The sequence below is a fragment of the Pomacea canaliculata genome, linkage group LG2 (assembly GCF_003073045.1).
Source record: "Pomacea canaliculata isolate SZHN2017 linkage group LG2, ASM307304v1, whole genome shotgun sequence".
Classification (NCBI taxonomy): Eukaryota; Metazoa; Mollusca; class Gastropoda; order Architaenioglossa; family Ampullariidae; genus Pomacea; species Pomacea canaliculata.
The window spans coordinates 31,125,182-31,148,584 of NC_037591.1; the positions used below are offsets into that span (position 1 = coordinate 31,125,182).

The following is a 23,403-nucleotide window of genomic DNA, read 5'->3' on the forward strand; positions in this document are numbered from 1 at the left end:
CATTTCCCCTTCCTAAATATGCACCACAGCTGCACAACACAGTTTAAATGGAGGAAGACGTTAGCAATATCTGTGACATCTACACTTTATTTTCTCAACACTTGAATACAATTTGTCTACGTTAAATCAAAATATCGTTCAAATATGCTAAATTATGCAGTACTAATAAGATCAGTGGATATATGTGAAATAAAATAAAACAAGCAACAATGTCAAATAGTGACACTGTATGAGCTTGTGAGCTTTGAGTTACTGAGCAATCTGAGCAAAGTTAAGAAAATCTGAGGTAAACTACACCAAGTGACCCAAAATAATTTCTGGAGTATTGTTCAATTAAAGTTTAAAATAATACAGCGTATATCACAGACAACAAAATCTTTTTGGGGTTTAAGTCACAACACAAATTATTGTATAAATTGAGGCTCTGAACAGCAAAAATAAAAGATATATCAAAACTCACAAAATATTACTTTTAAAAAATCTTCACCGGTGGCAGGAGTCACGCAGTAACAACACTCCGTATAAAGACGGATTAAAGTGAGACAGTAAATTTGATAGAATATTCATACAGAGTGTCTAAAATCAGCAAAAACCGGAAAAATACGACGAGAAGGAGAGGGTTTGGTGGGATATCGGCACAACCCGTTTCACTGCTGGCCGGTGATCTGTAAATAACAAACCATGTCATAGGATACCGCTGTTACCCACGTCCTCAAATAATTCAACAATGAATGCTGGACGGAAAGTGAAGAAGCTCGTTTCAATATATCGAAGGACGTACTGTGCACAGCTGAGCTGAGGTAGACAGATCGTGAAGACTGAGCTACACACGAACAAGGCTCATAACATTCAAGGGGTTGTCAGACCCTCAGTTAAAACTCTTCGGGAATTTTAAGCTCCCCCTTACCCTGATAAAAATACTGGAGGTCTTATCGATCAGTAGTTGAAGAAGTACACAGCAATGAATATTTAATATTTTCGTGATTTATTTTTAATCCTAATGTCCGTTATAACCATAAAACCGTTACTGACGCTTGAGAACGTCATGAACTATCAAATTTCATGTTTTGTTTATTCAAAATATCTGAAACGATGAGATCACCGATCGAAACACTTACGACCCCAAAGTAAGTACGGTTACAGACCCCTTAGTAATTTATTTTTACGTGATTCAGACACGTTTCTATGCGATTAAAAACCCCGCACATGAAAAACCCCGCACATGAAAAACATCAATACTACCACAACTACTGCTATTATTGCTGAGTGAAACCCATACAATACGACGTGACACACTTAACTCAGTGTCTAACCACACATTTTACAGTGGAGCAGAATTAATAAACTACACAAAGTACATAATATGGCAAACATCGAGAATTCGAAAGCTCAAATATCACAAATCACATATGAAAATCAAACATGAAAGCATCAATGTTTTAAATAAAACCATGTCAGCAAAAAATCTGTAATATTAAGATGATCTTACCGTTAAGATATTAGACAATTCCTTAATTAGACACTATTATGCAATATCAGCGAGGAGCAATGGTTACAAAAAAAATGTGTCGCTATCGGACCGAGAAGGGAGATCCACTATTTTGTTGCACAATAACGTGAAAGTACGTTAGTCGTAAGTTTTCCCTTGGATAAATGTTATTATCACAATGAGGTCATCTGCTGTAGGAAAGCAGAGGAGTGAGGAATTCTGAAACAAAATAGGAAGGGAGCGAACAAGAGGAATCCGAATAGTGATAAAAAAAGTACAGACAGTTTTGTTTCATGTGTCTGAGCCGCCACTGCAGATAGAACTGGACGCTAACTGAAGGCTAACATGTCTCTATTTATTTCTAAGAATAAAGCGGGCGGCAGAACTTCTAACCTTTTAAAGTATGTAAACAAAATACGGGTCATCAACCAATAACAATAGGAACTGATCGCAAAAACAAACACTATAAGAGCATTAATATGACTATATAAACATAACTCTAGTATTAATGGTGCTAATTCTAGGAGACTTGAATAACACAGTACTATACTTTCATAATGTTCATAATAAACATGCTGATAGATGTCAGAAACACAATTACCAAATGTTATATATCAGAAAGAAAATGTCTGCCAGACGATATCAGCATCACTGAGATTATGGTTGCTAAATTTAGAGCATTTGATCATGAACAGCAAAACTTCCAATTTAGCATTTTATTTTTACTGCCTTTAATTCTTTATATCATTTTACACCCTTATGGACGGAACTAGAGGGACATGATATAATGTTAAACCTTAAGTATATTACGTTCATGAAAAGCGACGTATCTTCCTATTTTTAACGTTATTTTACTGGGTCTCTGATATTTATTTTTTATATCATTTAACACACATATACTCGGAACTAGAGGAACACGAGCATACCATTAATATTAATAGTATAAATATAATATTCATAATTGACAAACAGAAAGATTTGAGAAACATAATTGCCAGATGTCATATCAGCAGTCATTAGGAGACCAAAATCAGCATCACTGAGGTTGAATGGTTTGAAAATTCGATTTTATGTTCATGAAAAGAAAAGCTTCTAATTGAACATTATTTTAATTGGTTCTTTGTCGTTCAACCTTCAACATCCTTTTAAACACATGGTCGGAGCTAGAGAAACTTTCAATATACTTGTTGCGGAACGAGGCAATCAAATTAGGCGACACTTCCTCGCTGCGTCACGCCCTTTGCACTTCACATCAGGCGACAAGCTCTGCTAGTTGCACGGCGCAGAAGTGGTCTCGGAACCTGCCTGACTGGGGTCTGGTTTTCTGGCACCGGAGAGGTAGTCTGAGGTTCTGCAGCAAAGCAAATGGACGTCACGGTCCACAAGAACATGCGAAATCATACCTCAAAACTGCTTTATGTTACAGAATTTCCAAACGTCTCTGGTTGACTGATTACTTAGAACTGCTACCAGTTGGAATGTCTCAAGACAGCAAAGCTGGGTTCATTAACCATTTTACAAAATAAGACTGTGATAGCTCACCGAGTTTTAATTCATGGGTCTGACATATGCTTGAAAGCTTTTGGCGTTTCGGATTTATCCATTTTTGTCGATCATAATGGGTTGCTGAAGTCACCATTACGTTCTATGATCTTGAAGTCATGTGGCTACCAAGCAGTCGAACGCGTTACTTGTGACAACAGTCAAAGGAGCCACAAGAACAGCCAGTCAGAAAATACTATAGCTTTGTTTACGGAAGGGAATTGTAGTAAAAGCCACGTGACGACCCACCCTTACGGATAACAAGAGACTGAGTGAAAGCACTGAACATGTTCTAACCTTCTGACCCACTTGCGTCTGCAGTTGTCTGGTTTTCACGGCTTTCAGGAAATGCATCAGAGGAAGGAGTTGAGGCGCTTGTCGCCTCGTTGTCGTCGACTACTTCGTTGGTGGCGGTGGTGTGGGTGCTGCTGGTTGCTCGTTCGTCCAGCGGGCGGCTGACCAACTGACGATGCTCCGAACACAGCCAGAGCTGCTTGCCGCTGGTCATTTGACATCTAGAAGGCAGGTGTCATATGTCAGACAACATACCGCCAAACAAGTTACAAGGGACAAAACGAGCCCTTGCTCTCGGGCAACAATTAATTCAAGGCAGTGAGTTGGTTTAAGCAGGCATAACAGATAGCAAACGCTGTGTTTCCTCTTTAAGCTTTGTCGTTTTCCCAATCCGACAACAAAGTCTCTTTGTCAATAAGCGTCAATTTATATTCGTCTTTAACAGACTGGCAGACACACACACAAACAACTACACACGTGCGATTTAACATGTGCGTTTCTTTATCTAAGGACAATGACAGTCACTACCTGAACAGACCACCATAAGTTTTGTTCACGTCTAATTCGATCGCCAGTTCCAGAATCTTTTTGTACTCCTCCTGGAATTCACTGCTGCCACGGGAACTGCCCCACTGAAACAGGAGCCGGAGACACTGATAGTGACACTCTGATGACGCACGCAAGTATTTAAATTCTAAATGTTGTAACTTTTTATATTTTTCTATTGGGAGGTCAAACGTTTTCTAAAACTTTTTTCTGGTTTATATTTAATACCTCTTCGAACTTTTTACAGAGTAGTTCTCCAGCGGGAGAAGTCAGGATCGGTAAGGACAAGGACGTGTGCTTGAGAATGGCCAGGATGCGCGCGCAGTATGGCGCTACTTCACTGAGCATATCCGCTCCAGTCACGTGGTCGACAGACAGTGGGAGGCAAGACGACGTCTCGTGCCACCCCTGTCATTAAAAAAGGATGGAGGCAAATGATATTTTTGCTCATGAAATTAATCAGTTTTCTGAAACAAGGTTAGTCTTACCATTGTGACTAGTGAGACGCAGCAGTTGGCGGAGGCGGCAAGAGTCGCGACATTACACATGAGCGAAGGAACGTTTTGTTCCGCTCAGTTGGTGCTCACATTGCGTTCGTAAAAAAAAACAAAACAAAACAACTACAAGCATGATATTATCAAGATGTCGCGCCGGATTACATGAGGCTTTACAGAAAAAAAATTAAGCGGTTCATTAGACCTATACAGGACGAAATTATTCAGCCATAGTCACAGCAGGAGAATTATGTAGAGCGTAACAATGAGAGAAGTAATAATCTGACATTATAGTAGGTCTAATTCATTAATGTATCTTCAAAAAACATTCAATGATAATAAATTTCAGATTCTGTGTGTGTGTGTAAGGGAGAGAAAGTGCGAGCTTACCAGTTCCCACTCACACAACAGTCGGCAACAGTAGACCTGGGTCGCTACGGACGTGCTCAATTTTTGTTTCATCTAGGCAATAATGGAAGCAATCAGTAATCACAGTGACAAAAGAAAAGAAAAAAAATCGTCAAGTACTGCAGTCCGATCTGCGTAGCTGTTAGTAGCAGACACCCATTACGTTATTTTCAACTGCCATTAAAAGCTACCTGCTTTGGAGTTACAATTACTTTGTTTTAGTAGCCTTTTTGATCACTATAAACAATATTCAGAATGGGTCCCTAAGAATATCAAACAGTTGTTCCTCCCTTTTTCTGACAACAAAACTCTGCTATTTTCCTCCTCTGTAACCTCTTTAAAAACTTTTATTAAGAAAGCCTCCTGACAGATAATGTACCTGAATTGTATGTCAATTACCTCATTATTTTCCATCCCAGACTTCAAACTAATCTCTATTTCTCACCTTCTTTCTCTCAAGCCAATATTAAGCACATTGTTACCTCTTGTTTCTCTTGCTCGCCTTTCTCTTGCTCGCATTCCCCGCCCCCGTCGTGCAGGGTTTTGATGGTGTCGTCACCTGATGACACCACCTGCTCGTCCCGACTCTTATCGACAAGATCGACAAGGACGAGGCGCGGGAAGTCGTGCATGTCGCTGGCCGACATGTAGGACGTCAGCTGTCTCAGGAACTTTCGCTGCGTCAGTTCCAGCACTTCCTGTTTCGACGCATGCGCATAAATTATTTCACAAAGCTAATGTTCATGATATTTAGCCCTCTGAAGCTGCTTCTTTGTTACTGCTGCCGTTCCACAGCACACTAATCTCATTCCGTCTACCATTCAACCATGCACTGATCTCAACAAAAATTGATGTAATCTTTCAGCAAATTCGCATATGTAGACACTTCAGCAACATAAACACACATTGCTATGCTAACAAAGAACATGTTTGAGTCAATAATTTTTGGACGGGTACATGTCTGCCATCACAATGTTAGTCTGTGTTAGCCATGTCTGGCCTTTCGGACAGAGCACTGCACGTTTTTGTGTATTTCTGTGGCCGTAAACATTACACGGGTTAGGGTTAACTAGACAAAGCCCAGGCCTGATGACTGATCGTAAATGATAATGTGTTTTGGCAATCGATAACCCAAATCTTTGTACCCGGGAGATGACCTAAGAAATGGGCTCTGGAAAGTGAGGGAGAAGTAGTGGCTTAGTTGTCAACAAATGCGCCAGGCTCTGTTATCACTTGTCACAATCATTCCCATAGAAACATGATCGAAGAGCTTCCAAGAAACTTGCTGCTAGCAGCAGTGACGTATAGTTGGTACTATCCACACTTTTATTAAACTTCAAAATAATTTGCATGTTCTATGAGAAAAATTGCTTGATGCAATGTCTGGATGAACAACTGCTATTCCGTTTAACACCGACCTGGAAAGCAATTTGGCGTTGACCAAGGGGAGTCACCTCTGCATGGCCATCATTCTCTGCCGGCAAAGCCTTCTTGACGAGGGCTAGAACGTCTAGCAGCCCCGCCCGATTTTCGTACTGGAGGTTGACCTTTGGGCAGTCCTGACCCACTGCGATCATGCCGACCTGTCAAAGCAGCCAATTAATGTACTTCGTCATCGTTCCGTCTCGCTGCTCCACTGTGGTCATATATTAACACTCACAGTGCTACACCACGGACGTGTGTAGGTGGATTGCTGTCTGTCTGCCGAGACCAAAGCAAGTTATTTGCTGTTAGTCTCGGCAAGCCTTAACAAAGAATGCGACTAAACCGGAAGCTTTGTACACACCTGCCTCGTTTTAGTAGTTAACTGAAAAAAAATCGTCTGCCAGCAGGCCAAAAAGTACGTTCGTGGTTACACGCGTGGTCATGTATAGTCTCAACCGAGAACAGCACGTATATTAAATACACAAACGCGCCGCCTCCCACCCTTCACCACCACCAAACACACAATTTACTTTCCAATGTGGCGTCCCTTAAATAGTTTCAACATGAACTAAAGTCAAAAACGAGAGCACAGATTTTTTTTTTTAATAAGTACCTGCGAACGCTCCCACTGATACCCAGTTCCAACCACTGCCAAAATGATAGGGATGCGAAGTGTGGACAAGCCAAAGCGAAACTCCATCCGGCAGTTCCTAGACTCGGCATACTGTGGCAACAGTGTCATATATCAAGAGGCACGACAATTAACTGAAAGCTAAGCACAGTCCTAGGGACGTCTGAATGATTTTCTGTTTCTGCCCACTTATTCCCAGCCTGCAAGAAAATGCACTTCTTCTGTAACATTACGCCTTACAACCTTTCCCATAATGCTAGTCCTTTTGATACTCTTCCTTTTGAAATATTATTTTACTCTCAGCTCTTGTTCTTATTATTTGGTTCCTTTTTGTGTTTTCTGTATTTGATTTTATTCTTATGGGACCTATGATTTCTTGCAGGCTGGCTCTATTCCTATCTCGCACAAAAACAGTTAAGTGCAAATACTGTATACTGATGCAAGTTATTTACTACCCGTAAAACTTCTAAATGTAATATTCATACAAAGTCAGCCTATCATTATTACGTTAATCTGTAATCCATCGTCTTTAAATATCGGTATGCAGATATGTAGTTATATATATATATAGTTATATATATATAGTTTAGGACATATTTTGGAAACTGACAGATGAACTGTGTATCTGTTAAGAAGCAGTTGTAATAATTAAGAAAGGATATATATATATATTTACCTCATTCGAAACGCATGCAATCATCACGTTGGCTTTTCGTAAACCTTCTGCAATGTCTTCGAAAAATCCTTCCTTTGGATAACAAATAAAACATCTCATCTACATTTCATAAAACATTCCTTTTAACAACCAACAATGTTCATGAAAGATGTTTCCAGTAGTCATGCAGACATAACAGGCGAGGCTAAAATGGACTTCCAATTTGTCCTTCTTACTGATGGCACTTCGACTTCCAAATGTTTTTCTCCGCTGTTCTCTAGTAATATTATTTTCTGATCTTTAAACAAAGCAAAAAAGTGAAAAGTATTACTTTTGAAATAACTATCAAGAAAAATGTAGCAAGCCATAAAACTGGGAAAATGTGCAAATCACAAGCACAGGCCCACCTGCCCCATTTGTTCAGTGTCGATCCAACACGTCACACCGTTGTCTTCCAGAAATTTTTTCAACTTCCGGGGATCGCCCCACCCAAGAGCTTTGGATGTTGAGGATGAACCGGTCTGGACAGCAGTAAGAGAGTTGGCCCAGCAATAACTGATGAAGCACTGTGGGTACGCTTGCTGATTTATAGCAAGACAAAACACAGAACAACCAGTAGTTATAAATGTTAATAAAGATCAGCAAAGTTAAAAAAAAGTTATAAAACATTGCTTGATGTACTTGAGTCTGTATTCATAATATGGTTAATTATTCTTGCATGTGGTGATGAGAGAGAGGAGAGATGGATGGAGAATGGAGAAAGGCAAAAAGAAAAAAAAGGCGGTGAAAAGTCTGAAAAAATGAGAAAAAGTGACTGCTGTCAAATGTGAGGGAACAGAGTGAGAGAGTTGGTGCATGTGCACCTATATATATATACGCTCAAAAATGCATGCAAGCAGCTATGTGTACACTGATTTATTAATTTGCATTACATTACCATCTTTTTGATACCAGCTTTAGTCTTCACAGCCTCGGTCAGTTCTTTTATCTTCACAGAATATCTAGTCAAGTCCTGCATCTTTACATACACCTACAGAAAAAAAAACAAACATCAGGTCAGTCCAAAAGGCAATTAACAACTATTTGAACCGGAAGAGATTTCAAAACTAAAACTTCTGAAATCTACATCTGCAGCATACCTCATCTCCAAGAACAATGCTGATGTTCTGTTTCAACCAGTTGGATGTTTTGCCCAAGGTTATAAGTAGGATTGGTTTGTGTAAAGTTTCCTTTGCATAGATGATCAGATTGTGACATTGCTCATTGGATACAAACTCATCAGAAATTCCAAAGATGACCACCTTCATGAATGAAAGAGACATGTTTACAGTGAATGAAAAAACAATAAACTGATTAATCAATCAATCTTTATGAACAATACACACCTAGTTTTATAAAATGATTGTGGAGATTGGTGGGTTTCCATATAAATGTTATACAGCTGACAATTTTTTCACAGAAAAACCCTTCACTGTTTAATGTACAAACACCATGCATTGAAATACTTCTCACCTGTGAGGACTTCATAGAAAGAGTAAGCGTCTCCATATTATCAGTTTCTGGTTGGTCTGTAAATGAGCTACAGAAAAGAAAGCAGAATGAAAAACAGTATAAAAATATAAATGCACTCAATCGGTCAGTCAATGAGTTTATCAATGTTTCTTGTAGTAAATAAATTGTACAAACGTCAAAAAGAGAAGCTTTTCCCGCATGTGGTAAATAAATTGTACAAACGTCAAAAAGAGAATTAAGCTTTTCATGCAAGATGAAGGCTTTGTGGGAATTTGTAAAAGCAAGACACCATCAAAATAACAAAACTGTATAGTAAGTGTATAGGTGTATAGGAACTGGATAGTTAAAAAAGATTTACGAAACTAAGAGCTCTATCATAGTTGTCAAAATGGTCAATTCAGAAAATATAATCAGAAAACCACATACACTTTGTACCCAGTAGCCCGCAGATCCTCAATAACATTTCCAGGATGGACAACTTTTCCTTCCTCTTCTAAGAGTGGAACATTTTTCTTTGAATAGCAGAAAAATATGCTAATGGACAGGTCCTCCTGTAGAGTGTGCAATTCACGCACACCTCGCCTTAAGTGCTCATCAAAGTCTGAGTTGCGGTCTGGAGGCATCACGGCTTAAGTGAACAGAAAACCAAATCTATAGAGAGCATGTGCTAATGCTGAAATCATCCCACTGTCTTATCTCTTCTTTGTCATTGTCACTTTGTGACTTTTTCTTGTAGGATACAACAGGGACTCAGTGCATGGAGCTATCAGTAAGGGACAAAAATACGCATACACTTTCACATAAATGCAGATGACATAATGCAAGTTCCCACCAGAGAAAGGTGTTTGAAAAAAGGAAGAATTTTTCATATAGTTAGGTGAAAAGCACTTTCAGCAGCGACAAAAACCCACAGTTTAATCTGCCTACAACCAATGACCAACCCCTGCAAGACTCTAGAAGGCCAGCTGAAAAGGAAACAAACTGGCTAGCTTCAGCTAGCATAAAGGATGTTAACTTGCTGACCAGTCTTACAAACACTGTTACAACAGCTTTGCAAATAGAATTAACAAAGAGCAAAAAATCCATTTCTCCACTGATAACTTAACACAATAAGAAAATAAAGATACGATATTTAACTCAAATCTCACCTTGTATTTCTGGCAAAGAAATGATGTGAAAAGCACGGTCACACTGGAGAAAGGGAGCCTTGTGCTCTATAGCTCGTTGCACTTTTGATGCAGGGAACATGCAGAGATCAACCTGATTCTAAGAAAAAATTCTTGCAGCTTTAGCAATATTTTGTCATTTATAAGGCTCTTCTATAAACCCTCATTTTTGTCAAACATCTGGGGCCATACTTTTCATACATTTTCAAAAGTCATACACAATGTGTACGGCACCAACAACAAATAACATCACTTTATAAAAGGGTTAAAAGCACATATATATAGATATGGTGACCATTCAGTTACCTGTGCTTGACACTCCATGCAAGGGATTAGAAAGTCATAGGTGACACCACTGTAAGACTCACTGATCAGACATTCAAAAACTTCATGCACAAGAAACAGCATGTTTTCTGGTTTGAACCCTTGCGCAGTCACCTGAACTTCAGTATTGCTGGTAAACAAAAGCAAGTACATATATTCTTACAACATCTTACAGTAAATAAAATACATAATAATTTAAATTATTTAATAATATACATGAAGATTTTTTCGCAAACACATAGCACTGGGTCAGCACTGAAAATTGCCTGAAATAATGACATTACCTTTGCCTAAGCTTGGCCCAATCTTGATCTACTATTGCATGTTTCCTAAGTACTTGTTTACGTAAGAAGAAACAAGATAAAATTTGTACAACTTTGTGGCCACTAAGGATTATAAACACCTGATTTGCAGCATAAGAGCCTGGTGCTGATTTTTCTTTAACAGGAAGCCTTTCTTCCACATCACAACACTGTCTGCAAATGTGTGCAATCTTGCCTGAAAAAAAACCCCACACATATGAAGATTTCAGGATTGCCCAGATTTCATCAAGATTATATATCTTATTATATAGCTGGTGTAATTATGTAAGTGTTATTATGTAAGCAGGTGTGTGTTTTTACAATACATACGATTCTATTTGTTTGAAAGAAAATCTTCTACCTGTGCTCTATTAAAGAGACCAACTGGAAGGTAGAAAAACTTGTAAATCATCTTGGTTTCTCGTTCACCTTTCTCACGTTGTGGCTCTGGCCACTCATACTGTAATAAACAGAATTTCATTGGCTTAATAATTAAATATGTCATATTAATAAAAAGAACATAAATTAGCAAGTAGGATGAAATAGCTAAGAAACAATTATAACAGAACTATAAAAAATTTGTGAGCTTCATCTGTACAAGAAAGTAAAATAGTAGTAGCAGCATATGTTCATCACCTGGGGTGCAACATCAGGGAGAAGACAAGGCACAATGTTTGCTTCAGTCTCTGGCAAAGGAAAGGTCAGGTCAAATTCTTCTGTCAGACGTAGCAGCCAGGGGTGAAGTTCAGCTGGGTATTCGCTCCAAACCTCAGCCATATCCTTGTGGTGCAGAACTCCTTCCTGATAAACCCCACAATGAAATCTATACATAAATAGCATTTAAACACTTGCTTGCCCTAAAAATTAAAATTTATATCCCTTGTCTTAGCATCTATTATCCAATATCATCTACAAAAAGACAACAACAAATAAAACAAAACCAAAAAAATAATCTACAAGGTGGTTCAGTTAATATTGCAATATTTAATTTTCTCACAATCACTGAAAATATACTATACCTTAACTGGTCCTGTATGAACTGTGACAACACATGCCATAACATCAACAATCCACTGAGGATCAATCACAACATTTGATCTTAGAAACTCTGTGTTAAAGAACTGCACGGAGCCCAAGTCATGCAAAAACTGAACTGCTTGGGTGATCTGCAACATCAAATGAATCTCACATGAAAATAATTCTCACATTTATTGCCAAGAAAATGAAATGAAGTAGTGTTTTAGTTTTCTTACTAATAATGCAGTCTGTCTTTTCTCTGTTTCTGCCCTCCTTCTTTAACTCACACACTTGAAAACACAGACACTAAGATGCATGTATGACTGAAAGGAGTAGGAGAAAAAAGAAGTACCTCAACAGCATCAAATATTCCACACCCGTTGGCCTGCTTCTCCACTTCAGTCCAGGGCAGAAGCTTTTTTCCTTGCATTGTTCGTAGACTAAAAATCAAGAATTTTTGTCATTTTGGCAAATATATCTACATATTTAGCTAAAAGTCTAAGGAAATGAATTCAGGATGGAGAAAAGGAAAATTTGATGTATCAAGATAATTGAAGGCTTTCCATAATTTGTTCTACCCTGTCAACAAATGATGATTTGTATTAACACAACAAAAATAAAAAAACATCAACAAACAAAAACTATCAAACAACACATCAGTAAGGTTTCTTAGCATGATGATCAGTCAAACTTTCCTCACATAATCAAATTTTCCTCACTTCATCAAAGCTGTCTCCAAGTTTAACCAGGCTTCTGGAATCATCTCACCCATGTATTTTTGGGTCAGTGTGACTGCAATTAGGTCTTCCCTTAGTTTTGGCAAACCCTGTGCAAACAGGGGGCACCATAAGGCATTGCCTTCAGGAAATTACACAAGCTATTCTCACTATTTTACTCCCTTTTCTGTGTTCCAACAATTAAACTTAGCAGTATCCCTCATCCTTACTACATCTAGTGTAGATAAAATGACTGTGTGATTATGTGCAAGTTGGAGACATCAAAATCAGTAAAACATCATTTACCACGCAATACCACACAAAGGTAAAAATGTTTTCTATTCTTGTGCAAGTATACACTTTCAGAAGTTACATTATGGTTACTCACATCCCCTGTGTAGGAGCTAACAAAATGAAAGCCAGTGATTTGAGGGAATTTTTGCTTGAGCTCTGCTGAGGGGATGACAGACTTCTCAACCTGTTGAAAACAAGATGCTCTTTAGTGAAAAAATCGCAGATAATACTTTAGTTCACATCTGTACAGGATGTTACTGAAAATGTAGCAAAACCAAATTCTGTTTGATACTAACCACTGATAGTTGCTTCACCATAAGTTTGCTTCATGTTGATGTATTTTATATTTCCACTATGTTGATTACATTTAATTAGTCTGGAATGATGCTAAATCTTGGTATCTACAAAACTATGTCATAACAGCAGTGAATTCATTGGAGGTACCTTGTCACAGTGTGTTCCCACTACAAGCACCGGTGCCTTTGGTGCATGGCAAGCAATAGAGCTGAGCCAAAAATCAAGACCAGCATGCTCATAGCCCAGACGGACATTCCACAGTAACAGGTAGACTGCCCGATTGGACAGGAAGAACTGCATGGACATTGACAATTTATTATTCATATTTTCCCATGGGGATATAAGCTCAATGTGCTGCACAGGAAAGACTACAAACAAAGTGACTTTGACCATACAAGACACATCAGTGGCAGCAAACAGATGAAATCATAGCAAACATATCAACTCCAGGGCATGGATGAAAAAAAAACCACAGGAAAAAAAAAGGAAATGTTCATGGCTTAAAATAGTCAAAATAGTTTGAATCAGAATTAAATTTCAATTATTGTAAAGTGCAAATAGATATTGGCATTTGGGAAGACATACCTGACAGAAAAACCAACAGACTACAACGGAAAGCGTGAGCATGGATTCAAACAGGCAGACTGTAAGAGCCAGAGAGAAGTTGGGTAGCAATGATTTCTTTTCACCTGATGTGTGTTGTAATAAACAGTTTGCCCTGCAAAGTCCCAGACACTGTACTGCAGTGGCTCTCTCTCCCCCTGAACTGTCACATTCCATTTACTGATGTCAATACCATCTGTGATCATTTCATTGTAGTCATAGTTTATTCTGAAATTCTCCAATGTCAGCGCTCTCACAAGACTGCAAAGAAGTGTCACATTATTGAAATGACACTCATTAAACTGTATATAAATTCTGACCATAAAATAAAACTACTGTGAAGTTAGACAAGAACATAAAGAAAGGTCATGTCTCACCATTGTGACATCCACAAATACCTTGTTTTCAGAGCCTTTATGTGAACAATACCAAATTCAGGGAAGATATACTTTTATATGGTTTTCTGAACAAGTTTTAAAATTTAACTTATATTTTAAAACTGTAATATGCTGAATTTGTTTAAAGAACAGTAATCATGCCCTGTAAAATGGTGGTGGCATGTTAGAAGGGAAAAAAAAACAGACCTGGTTTTACCAGCTCCACCAAGTCCTACCATCATGAGCTTTGTGCGCTTGCAAGGTGAAGAGCCCATCAAAAGGCGCCTTAAGTAGCCATAAACAGCACTGAAACCTCGTCTGACAATTTCCTTTGGTGGTGTCTTCAGCAACAGGCAATCATGTAGGTTTAATTCTGCATCAGTAAAACCAACATTCATTGTATGCAAGAGTGGTTTCTGCATGTAATATTTACATAAAAGGAAAAATAAACACAAACAACTTTTATATGCCAGTGAACAGTGAACACAGTACAAGCCCCTCTCTTGATTTTCTGAATGTATGTTGTCAGAATAAATTTATAGTTTTAAGAAACAATTCCAAGAAAAACATAAGAAATATCACATTAATGTTGAATGAGGCTAATATATTTTCATTACTGTGATATTGTCTATATTTAAATATATAAAAAAATTTCTCCAATATATTTTCATTACTGTGATACTGTCTATATTTAAAGATAAATTTTCTCACACACCTTTTAATGGCAGATTTACAAGTTCAGGTGACAAACTCTCCAGCATCTGACATCCTGTAAGAACTAAAATTTGCAAGTTCTTCATGGCTTTGATGTCATCTGGCACTGTGACAATGCCCTGGTAACTTAGATCCAGCTTGTTAAGCCCACTTATCTCTAGAAGTGGTGTGGGGAAAACTGTCCCTGTGTAGCCATCAAAACAAGGAATGGTGATAATAAGCATAAAAAAAAATCTGTGCCTTTCTTCAAGTCTTTCTCTCACTCTCTTGAACACTCAGTCTCTCTCACACACACACTCTCTCTCATCCATCCACCCAACACACAGAAACAGAGATATCTACCAATACTTTGTGCTGTCTGTCCAAGACGTGGTAAACACATCATCAACTGCTCATTTAAAAATCCAATTTGATCACGGCCAACCTGCTTGGTACTGCTTTTGTCCACAAGCGTGAAGATGGCTTTCAGTTCCTGCATTACATGTAAATACCTGGATATTTAGAATGTGGAAAGCTTGAAGAAAAAAAATTGTGAGAGATATATATATACATGCAGTTGACTGATTTGTTTCATAAGCATATGATGTTGTAAAGCTGTGTGGCAACTAAGCTTGACTCTGTGGTTAATGCACTTAACACTCGATCTCTCTAACCAGTGGAGAACAGCTGATTTATCAGGGGAGATAAATGTAGAAAACGTTTGTCTTCATGATGCCATCCACTTGATATAGCAAACTACTTACAGTCCACTTGCTCTTGAGACACAGGCCATGGGAGTTTAATCATTTACCTTATATGAGCAAAATAGGATGAGAAAAAAATTTTCCTCGGACAATCACAGTATTTACACAAAAATGACATAAACATGGAAACAAACCTCATCAAGCATATGAGAAGTGGCAGTCCATTGATGACAGAATGCAATAAATGCTTCTAGTGAGTAAGCTGCTACTGAAGATGGCAAAGGTTTGATCAAAGGAACTGCTGCCAAGTTTAATACTGTGAGAGGCAGGTCCTTGATGCCAGATGGCAGAGACGTGATGACATTGTAGTTAAGTGACAAAATGTTGAGTTTCTTAAGACTGCAAATGCTATCCATGGAATCCAGTGATCCAATATTATCCGCCAGCAACTTGGTCAAAGATGCCATGGTATCCAAAGAGGATGGCAGTTTGTGCAGAGGATTGTGGGAGATAATTAGTTCTTGCAAAGACCTGTTCCAGTGTGATGGCAGGTCCACAGAAGTAAGGCAGTTATTGCTAATGTCAAACACAACCAAGTTCCTTTGAACATAAAAAAAACAAAAAAACACCAGTTTAAAAGAATATAATGAGACACAAATTCCAGTTTTTAGTTTAGTTTAGTCCTTGTTACTCCACAAATTCAAAAAATGAAGAAAAAGACAAGAAATGCAGAAGCCAAAATACCTTATGAAAATAAAGTTACCTCATGCATCAACAAGAAATATTAACTTTTTGTCAGGCCTGATGTAGCCTTACACTAATTGTGCCTAAGTGTGAAATTTTATTTGTGTATGAAGTAACACGCACTTGATCTCATCCATAGGAGGTAGTGCTGCAAGGCGGTTGCATGACAAATTCAAGTGAACAAGATTGGGGAAACTGGAGCCAAAGGTGCTTGGCAAGTGGTCCACTTTATTGTTTGCAATACTCAGATTGCTGATGTCTTCACTCATGCCTTGGAATGTTTCCATTGGAAAGGTTGCTAAGTCAAGGCCAACAGAATGAGCAGCTTCGTGCACCTTGCACTCAAGTCTGGTAAACTCCGGATCATGGGAAAACAGCTGTGCAAAAGTTGCATTTTTCTGGTATGCTTCTTGCAGCAGTCGTTTAAGATCCAAGGCATGCTGACCTTCCAGCTGAGGTCCCTTTTTTTTTTAAACAAACCAAAATGGATATATCATATTCATTAAAGATATTCTTATTTGTTGCATATTTCTTTTTTCAAATTATGATGCAGCATTGTACAATTTCGTTCAGTGAAAAACTTCATGAATCTAGTTGCAGGGTGCTAAAAGCAAAGTTTACATCTGTCTAACCTTAGATTCTTCTTCTGTTGACTGCAGTAGAGACTTTCCTCCCAGAAAAATGAAGATCATCAAGTACAAATGATATACTCGCTTAAATCCCAATTCTAGTCTGTGTTTCTGAAAAAAAATTCCCATAAGTAGAATACTTTTATAAAAATAGTCTTGAAAATATCAAAAGTTTATGATGTCTTAGGGAGGGAATTATAACAACTTTACTGTCTTTATTTTCCTTTAACAGTTGCTTTTTAGCTGTGGAATTTATGCAAATAATGCAAATGTTGTAAACTCTTGGGTATGATGCATTTTAGGTGTCATAAAAAAATCAATCCAAGATGATGGGAAAGATGTCACTTGACTGTGATAATTGCAAACCCAAACATGTAGAATATATTAACCAAAGTGTATACCAAAAGCAGCAGTGTAACTTAGGTCAAGCCATGATGTAAGCATATTATAAACTATTACAGGTAGAATAAAGCAACAATATATATATACCTGCTCAGGAGACACTTCTTCGGAACCTTTACACAGGTTATTGCATATTGATGGTAGCGTTTTCTGCAAAAATAAAAAGAAAGCCAATAATAACAACACAGAATTAAGTCATAACAACTTATTTAAGTCTTATAGACTATTTGAGGAAAATACAATTAATAAATATGCTACGATGCATTGAACATATTAAAAAATATTCTAAGCCATTTCAAGAATGCACAAAGTTAATGTAGAACAAAATTCTATCTCAAATGTTTAAACAAAAATACTGCTGGATTAAATTAAGGTTACTTACCTCCTGTGCCAGCAAAAGCAAGTAAACATGACAAAGGAAATTCTCAAGCCCCATGTAGGTCTTGACAACTGAGGCACAGTTCAGGCCCTCAAAATTCATTAAGTGATGTTGATTGTCTTCAAAATGACACAAAATGAATGATCAGTTTAGCTACAATTATCACACATAGAGAACTAAATAATTCATTCCTTTGAGGATGAATTGAACTGTGTATTATACCTTATATATATATAAAATTATTCATTGATTAATATATATATATGTGTGTGTTTCTTCTGTTTAATTACAGACAAATCAAACAAAAAGCTTTTTTCAAGAATGGAATAGTTTTTCAGGGATTTTAAAAGCTCTTCAGCCTTTAACTACAGTATCATGTTTTATCTTTTCATTTCATGAATACAATTTACACAACCAAACTAAGCTTTTATTTTGGGTTTTTTTGTTTATTTGTGGGACGTTTTGTGAATTTGTTCACTCTTACCTTGGCCAGGGCATAACACATGAAGCTTTTGAGTCTTTGGTCTGAAGAGTGACTTAAGACTTGGGTAGCGAAGAGTATGAAGGTCAAAGTTAGAAGGTAAGAGGCAAAAGAGGCGATGATTGTTCTTCACAAAGCTGTGGGTCTGAGTAGAACTCTGAGATGTCATTAGCTTTACCAGCCCTTCTAGCACTGAAAAAGAAGAAATTCATTAATATACAGGTAGTCCTCGGGTTACGACGGTCTCGAGTTACGTCGTTTCGTGGTTACGACGCTCATTCCGACTTACGAGGTCAGTGCATCAAAGAAAAGGAAGGCCATCACCATGGAGGTGAAAGTGGATATCATAAGGCAATCTGAGAAGGGGGAAACAGCAACAGAAATTAGCAGGTCTTTAGGACTTCGTCGTTCGACTGTCGCTCCGATTATCAAGGATAAAGATCGCATCCTTGAACACGTGACAGGATCTGCTCCTATGACAGCGACAGTGATAACAAATCATACTGTACTGCACAATATTGTACTGTACTTATGTTTATTGATAATTATGTAGGATAGGTGTTTGGATAGGCTAAGTGTTTGCAGTACTGTACTGTTATTATGGTACAGTACTGTATGAACGTATGATCCGACTTACGTCGAAATTCGGTTTACGACGCCGCGTTAAGAACGGATCCCCGTCGTAAGTCGAGGACTACCTGTACATGTAATACACACTGACTATGTTCCTGTTAGCCAGTTATGAATTACTTGCCTCCATTCTGGGTTAGATTTCCTGAGCAAGCTTGATGTCCTGACTTGAAACGAACATCAATACCCAGGATAAGACAGACATCATAGTATTTATCTGGTGAGGTGCCAGCAGTCTGATTCTAAAGTGAAGAAACATACACAATCTGGAAACATTATTATAGCAGTATGGAACATGGCACACATACACATGCACAAGCACAGAGGGCAAGGTAACAGGTACAAGCTTGGTGGTGAGGGGTAGTTACTGGCTAGGTGACAAACCCGTGACTGAAGGAGAGCAGGAGTGGGGTCTACTAGTGACAGGATGGAGGTGCCGGGATGTTTTAGAGAGAAGTCGGGCGTGAGGGTCGGGTGAAGAGGGCAGGACAGAACGTGAGGGGACAGCACAGAGGTGAGCTACGAATCATTGAGGACATGAATGTGTGGTGTGGATGTTTTGCCTTAGCCAGAACTATCAACTATCAACAAGTAAAAGAACTTGGAACCCATGAGAGTGTTGTGTATGTTCTTGTGGTGAGATCGGGAAAGCAACCTCATCTACCCTGTTACCTTAACACTTTGTCTTATACATAACAGCAACTAACAGACTTGCTTCAGTAATGTCTTCTCTAGCTAGTTTTCCCTCTCCCAAAAAGTCAGCACAACAAATTTTCATTTGAAGGCTGTTCAAGAAAGTCAGGTCAAGGCTGGACAAATGTTTGAGGATGATAATGAAAACTTCAGACACAGATTACACAAACACATAAAACAGGAAAACAAATTAGATCTATACTTTTCTAAATACAATCTTAAAATATTTAATCTCTTTATAATAGTAAAAAGCTGATGCATGTACACAGTAAACTAGATGCACTGAGAACAATATTTACATTTGTGAAAAAGTCATAAGGTACAGGTTCAGCAGATACTTCTTGAAGATAAGTTGCCCAGTCAAACTCAACTTGGTTATAATCTGCAAACAGATATAAAAAAATAATTGCAGGACAAAATGGAAATGTATAAATATGTTTCAGAAAATGTTGTGTTGGCACTATTTGTTATTTAGACAGATTTATCATTCTAAAAATTTAGGCCACGTACTTACCCCAATATTTAAGCAAGGTAAAGGATGCTAAATTGGTATTTTGAGGCTTGCAAATGCACACATACATACATGTATGCACATAAACAAGCACCCTTCAAAGATATTCACCTTTTGGTGGCTGAATTTGTCCTCTAATGTCTGGTATCTGAAAGCCTACTTCTGCCATAAAGCCAATCGGATGAAGGTCTGGACTGTCATACTCTGCCCAGTAGTCATACCGTGATGACCAGCCATCAAAATGTATCAATAGTTGGCCACCATGACCTTCTCTTTCTTGCTGGATATCCGCTGTTTGACAGACAATTTTTTTTCTTTGTGTTGTTTTAATAAAATATATGCACAAAAACATATAAAATAAACATAAAAAGTACAGTTTTACAATATAGGAAAAATCATTTAAATATATCAGCAAAACAAGCCATCCAACACAATGTATACATTTTTCTTTTTCAATCTCTCATTAATGCAGCAATAGTATTGCTTTAAAATGGTGTACTAAAGCAAGATAACAAGAAGAATATGTGTCCAGGAAATATGTGAATTACCATACCTTTCATTTAAAGACTAAAAATTTAATTCAAAGACTAAAATCGAGTACATGACAGATAACTTTCTATATAAACTAAAATTAGAATCACTTTCTTACGACACTCTCAACAAAATGAAAAACTCTTCTTCCAAGGGAAATTACAAGGGAAAAATAAGCAGCTTCATAAGGTATGCAAAAAGAAAGTCTGACCTTGTTTGCATTTTTTTGTTAAAAAAATGTTAAATTTAAAAATATGCAGATGCATAAATGAGTATACATGGCCATCTACCTATACATGGATGAGTATTTATGACTATGTCTATTTGCATTTGAGTATGCAGGTGTTCTTGAAGGCTTGTAAATTGTACCCAGATTAAATTAAATGATCAGCAGCAACATGATAAAAAAAAACAACATTGAGCTGAAAATATTTTCAGAATGCACAATTTTAAGTGAATAAAATAACTAGCCAGATTATTTAATCAAGCCTTCATATCAGTAGAGATACCTATTGTTGCCACACAAATAAGATGTGGATTTAGCCTGTCTACTGCCTCCAGCCTCATGCCCACATGAAGTTCTAGTGTTGCTTCCCTTGTCTGCAACAGGTTTATGATTTTCATTAGACATCTACCTATCACTGAAACAGGCTTTCAGTGCAAATAGGCAGCATTACTAAGATTTGTTAACAAATTTTGCTGACATTGCCAGAACTAAATGCCTATAAAAGTAAAAAATACATCATTCCAGAAATAATCACAGAAGAGATGCGAATAATGAGAATTCGGTCTTCATTCAATGCTATGATGTGTAGCAACCTCACCCCAAAAGAGCGGCTGAGAACTGAAAACTGAACGTAATCATCTGGGGAAAGAGCATCTGCACTATCTTCAGGCTGTACCATCTGCAGATCAAGGCGACAGCTGCAAAAATAAAGACATAAATGCACATGACCATGTGCACAGACACACAGTTCAACACCAACTGCCCTCTCTCTCTCACCCATATACACATCACACACCCCCACATAGAGTTACATTCGACTCTTCATATTAATTTCTGCCACCAAATAGCTGGATTACTTCAACTCTCTCATCATTGATATGTGTTTGCAGTTGCTTATGTTTCTTGTATGGTTGACTGTCGGTTCGTTTATAGTCTTTTATGTGCAGCGATTGTGCTATCATCCACATGGGGAAATGTGGTTTAAAAATTCAGTTATTTTTACACACACACACTTGCTTGTTTGCATAATAGCTCCTTCACTCACTCACTTACTTCCCAGATGGCAAGGTTTCCTGTGCCAGTACCACCCCTCTACAGTCTACAACACACTCCTGTTTGGACTCTGAAGACTGCTGCAGCCTAATGTTAACCATAACTCCAGGTTCCATTTTGGAGATTTCTGTTGGTGCTTGGCCATTTGCTGAATGTTTTCTTGTCAAGGACAATGTCTGTTTTCCAGAGAATGGAATGAGGTGACTGTTACCTGCACAACTAATGTTCATTATTAATTATAGAAAAATCCAGATGTTATCATTTCTAACATTGCATGATATTAAGCAAACATTTAAAATTAATCACGATCAAATTGCAACTTAGGTGAACAAACCACCTACTCACACAGTTAACAAAATTATTAGCGCCATATTTTGTACTGTTGGCATCTGACAGAGCTTAACTTAGAGTCTCTTTTACAGCACAACAGGATGGCTTAGATTACCTTAGTTTCATCTGTAAACATTGTAGGTTGCCTCCCATCAACAGGATGCTACAACTTCGAATGCCCATTCCAGTAAGGGCAGACAAGATATTGGCTACAACTCCAGGAAAAAGGGTGACCTGTGACCCTTGAACGCTGCCTTGTTTAGAGCCTTTACGAAAACTAACCCTTTCTTTTGTTATCACAGGAGGATTTAGATCTGAGTCCACAATCTGTAAAAACATTTGAAAACATAAAAATATTTGAGGATATTGGCAGTCTGTAAGAGAAACTTGCATAAATATATCTCATAAAAATGTCTTCAGAACTGTCAGAAATGTGTCATGGTTTAGATAACAGCTGTGTGCCTTACCATTTCCTGCATCCACTTTTCCCCATTGGATCCCTGCAATAAACTTCTCACCTGAAGATATTCCAGCTTTGAGCTATTCTGTCCACACGTAAGGCAAAAACTGTCCCCATCCTTGAATCTGTGCCCATGATGGATTCCTGTAGCCTTGTCTGGGCAAGGATGATCAGCTATGAGTCTTATCTGTAATTCATTTGTATCTGTAATCACATTTGTATAATGGCACACCACATTAACACATTAAAGTATTACACAAGGAATTGTCTTCTGCTTTTCTTGCTTCTTTTTTTCTTTCTTTCTTCATTTTTTTTCTTGGAAGGAAGATGTAACTATAAATGTTATCTATTCCATAAACTTCTGGAAATATATAACTCTAATAAAATTCTGCATAACATAAAATTGTTCATTTTTTTTCCAGAATTTTATGTTCTCAATAAACTGCACGATTTTAGATTCCTGTAAAAATCAAAGCAAAAATGCATTGCCTATAAATTTTCAGATATAAATGTTATAAAAGTGTAACACCCTGGTTGTTACAAGAGTTTATTTTGGGTTTTCTAGGTCAGGCAGAGGGAGAAGTCGGATGCACATGCGTGAACACACAAACACATTATATCAGCATACTTTGGACATATCAGCTGATGAACAGTCTCCTAGTGTGTATGTGCCTTTTACTGTGCTTTTATAAAATTCCTGTATCTTGAGGGTTATCTGTGGGGTAGAGGCTGGCTAAGATGTCAGCTGAAAGCTGATTGGTCAGTGGCACGCGCAGGTTGTTTTCAACCCCCCCCCCCCCACTTAGGTGGACACAGTAGCACAGCCAAAGCTGTCGTCATGTACG

The 23,403-nt window shown here is 37.9% G+C and overlaps 1 protein-coding gene across 3 annotated transcripts in view; it reads right to left on the minus strand.

Annotated features, from left to right (window-relative positions):
- Positions 1-67: 67 nt before the first annotated feature.
- LOC112557488 overlaps positions 68-23,403 on the minus strand; it is a 33,589-nt gene continuing 10,253 nt past the window's right edge. For 2 of the 3 annotated variants that reach the window (XM_025227384.1, XM_025227383.1), the window contains exons 15-56: positions 22,617-22,745; positions 22,214-22,425; positions 21,769-21,987; positions 21,314-21,413; positions 20,999-21,089; positions 20,070-20,249; positions 19,747-19,829; positions 18,879-18,996; positions 18,128-18,316; positions 17,647-17,762; positions 17,352-17,414; positions 16,866-16,973; positions 16,357-16,697; positions 15,684-16,089; positions 15,149-15,278; positions 14,808-14,990; positions 14,300-14,465; positions 13,802-13,976; positions 13,260-13,406; positions 12,910-12,999; positions 12,525-12,631; positions 12,158-12,245; positions 11,808-11,954; positions 11,425-11,589; positions 11,150-11,248; positions 10,890-10,984; positions 10,469-10,616; positions 10,145-10,262; positions 9,423-9,624; positions 8,997-9,063; positions 8,624-8,785; positions 8,422-8,514; positions 7,892-8,065; positions 7,506-7,577; positions 6,812-6,922; positions 6,192-6,356; positions 5,256-5,471; positions 4,756-4,827; positions 4,100-4,279; positions 3,854-3,957; positions 3,329-3,546; positions 68-2,840 (exon numbers count right to left, since the gene is read on the minus strand). In XM_025227384.1, the coding sequence (XP_025083169.1) occupies positions 2,737-2,840; positions 3,329-3,546; positions 3,854-3,957; positions 4,100-4,279; positions 4,756-4,827; positions 5,256-5,471; positions 6,192-6,356; positions 6,812-6,922; positions 7,506-7,577; positions 7,892-8,065; positions 8,422-8,514; positions 8,624-8,785; positions 8,997-9,063; positions 9,423-9,624; positions 10,145-10,262; positions 10,469-10,616; positions 10,890-10,984; positions 11,150-11,248; positions 11,425-11,589; positions 11,808-11,954; positions 12,158-12,245; positions 12,525-12,631; positions 12,910-12,999; positions 13,260-13,406; positions 13,802-13,976; positions 14,300-14,465; positions 14,808-14,990; positions 15,149-15,278; positions 15,684-16,089; positions 16,357-16,697; positions 16,866-16,973; positions 17,352-17,414; positions 17,647-17,762; positions 18,128-18,316; positions 18,879-18,996; positions 19,747-19,829; positions 20,070-20,249; positions 20,999-21,089; positions 21,314-21,413; positions 21,769-21,987; positions 22,214-22,425; positions 22,617-22,745 (6,153 nt within the window). In that variant the 3' untranslated portion in view covers positions 68-2,736. The remainder of the gene's footprint in view (positions 2,841-3,328; positions 3,547-3,853; positions 3,958-4,099; positions 4,280-4,755; positions 4,828-5,255; positions 5,472-6,191; positions 6,357-6,811; positions 6,923-7,505; positions 7,578-7,891; positions 8,066-8,421; positions 8,515-8,623; positions 8,786-8,996; positions 9,064-9,422; positions 9,625-10,144; positions 10,263-10,468; positions 10,617-10,889; positions 10,985-11,149; positions 11,249-11,424; positions 11,590-11,807; positions 11,955-12,157; positions 12,246-12,524; positions 12,632-12,909; positions 13,000-13,259; positions 13,407-13,801; positions 13,977-14,299; positions 14,466-14,807; positions 14,991-15,148; positions 15,279-15,683; positions 16,090-16,356; positions 16,698-16,865; positions 16,974-17,351; positions 17,415-17,646; positions 17,763-18,127; positions 18,317-18,878; positions 18,997-19,746; positions 19,830-20,069; positions 20,250-20,998; positions 21,090-21,313; positions 21,414-21,768; positions 21,988-22,213; positions 22,426-22,616; positions 22,746-23,403) is intronic. The other variant, XM_025227385.1, reaches the window with a different exon arrangement.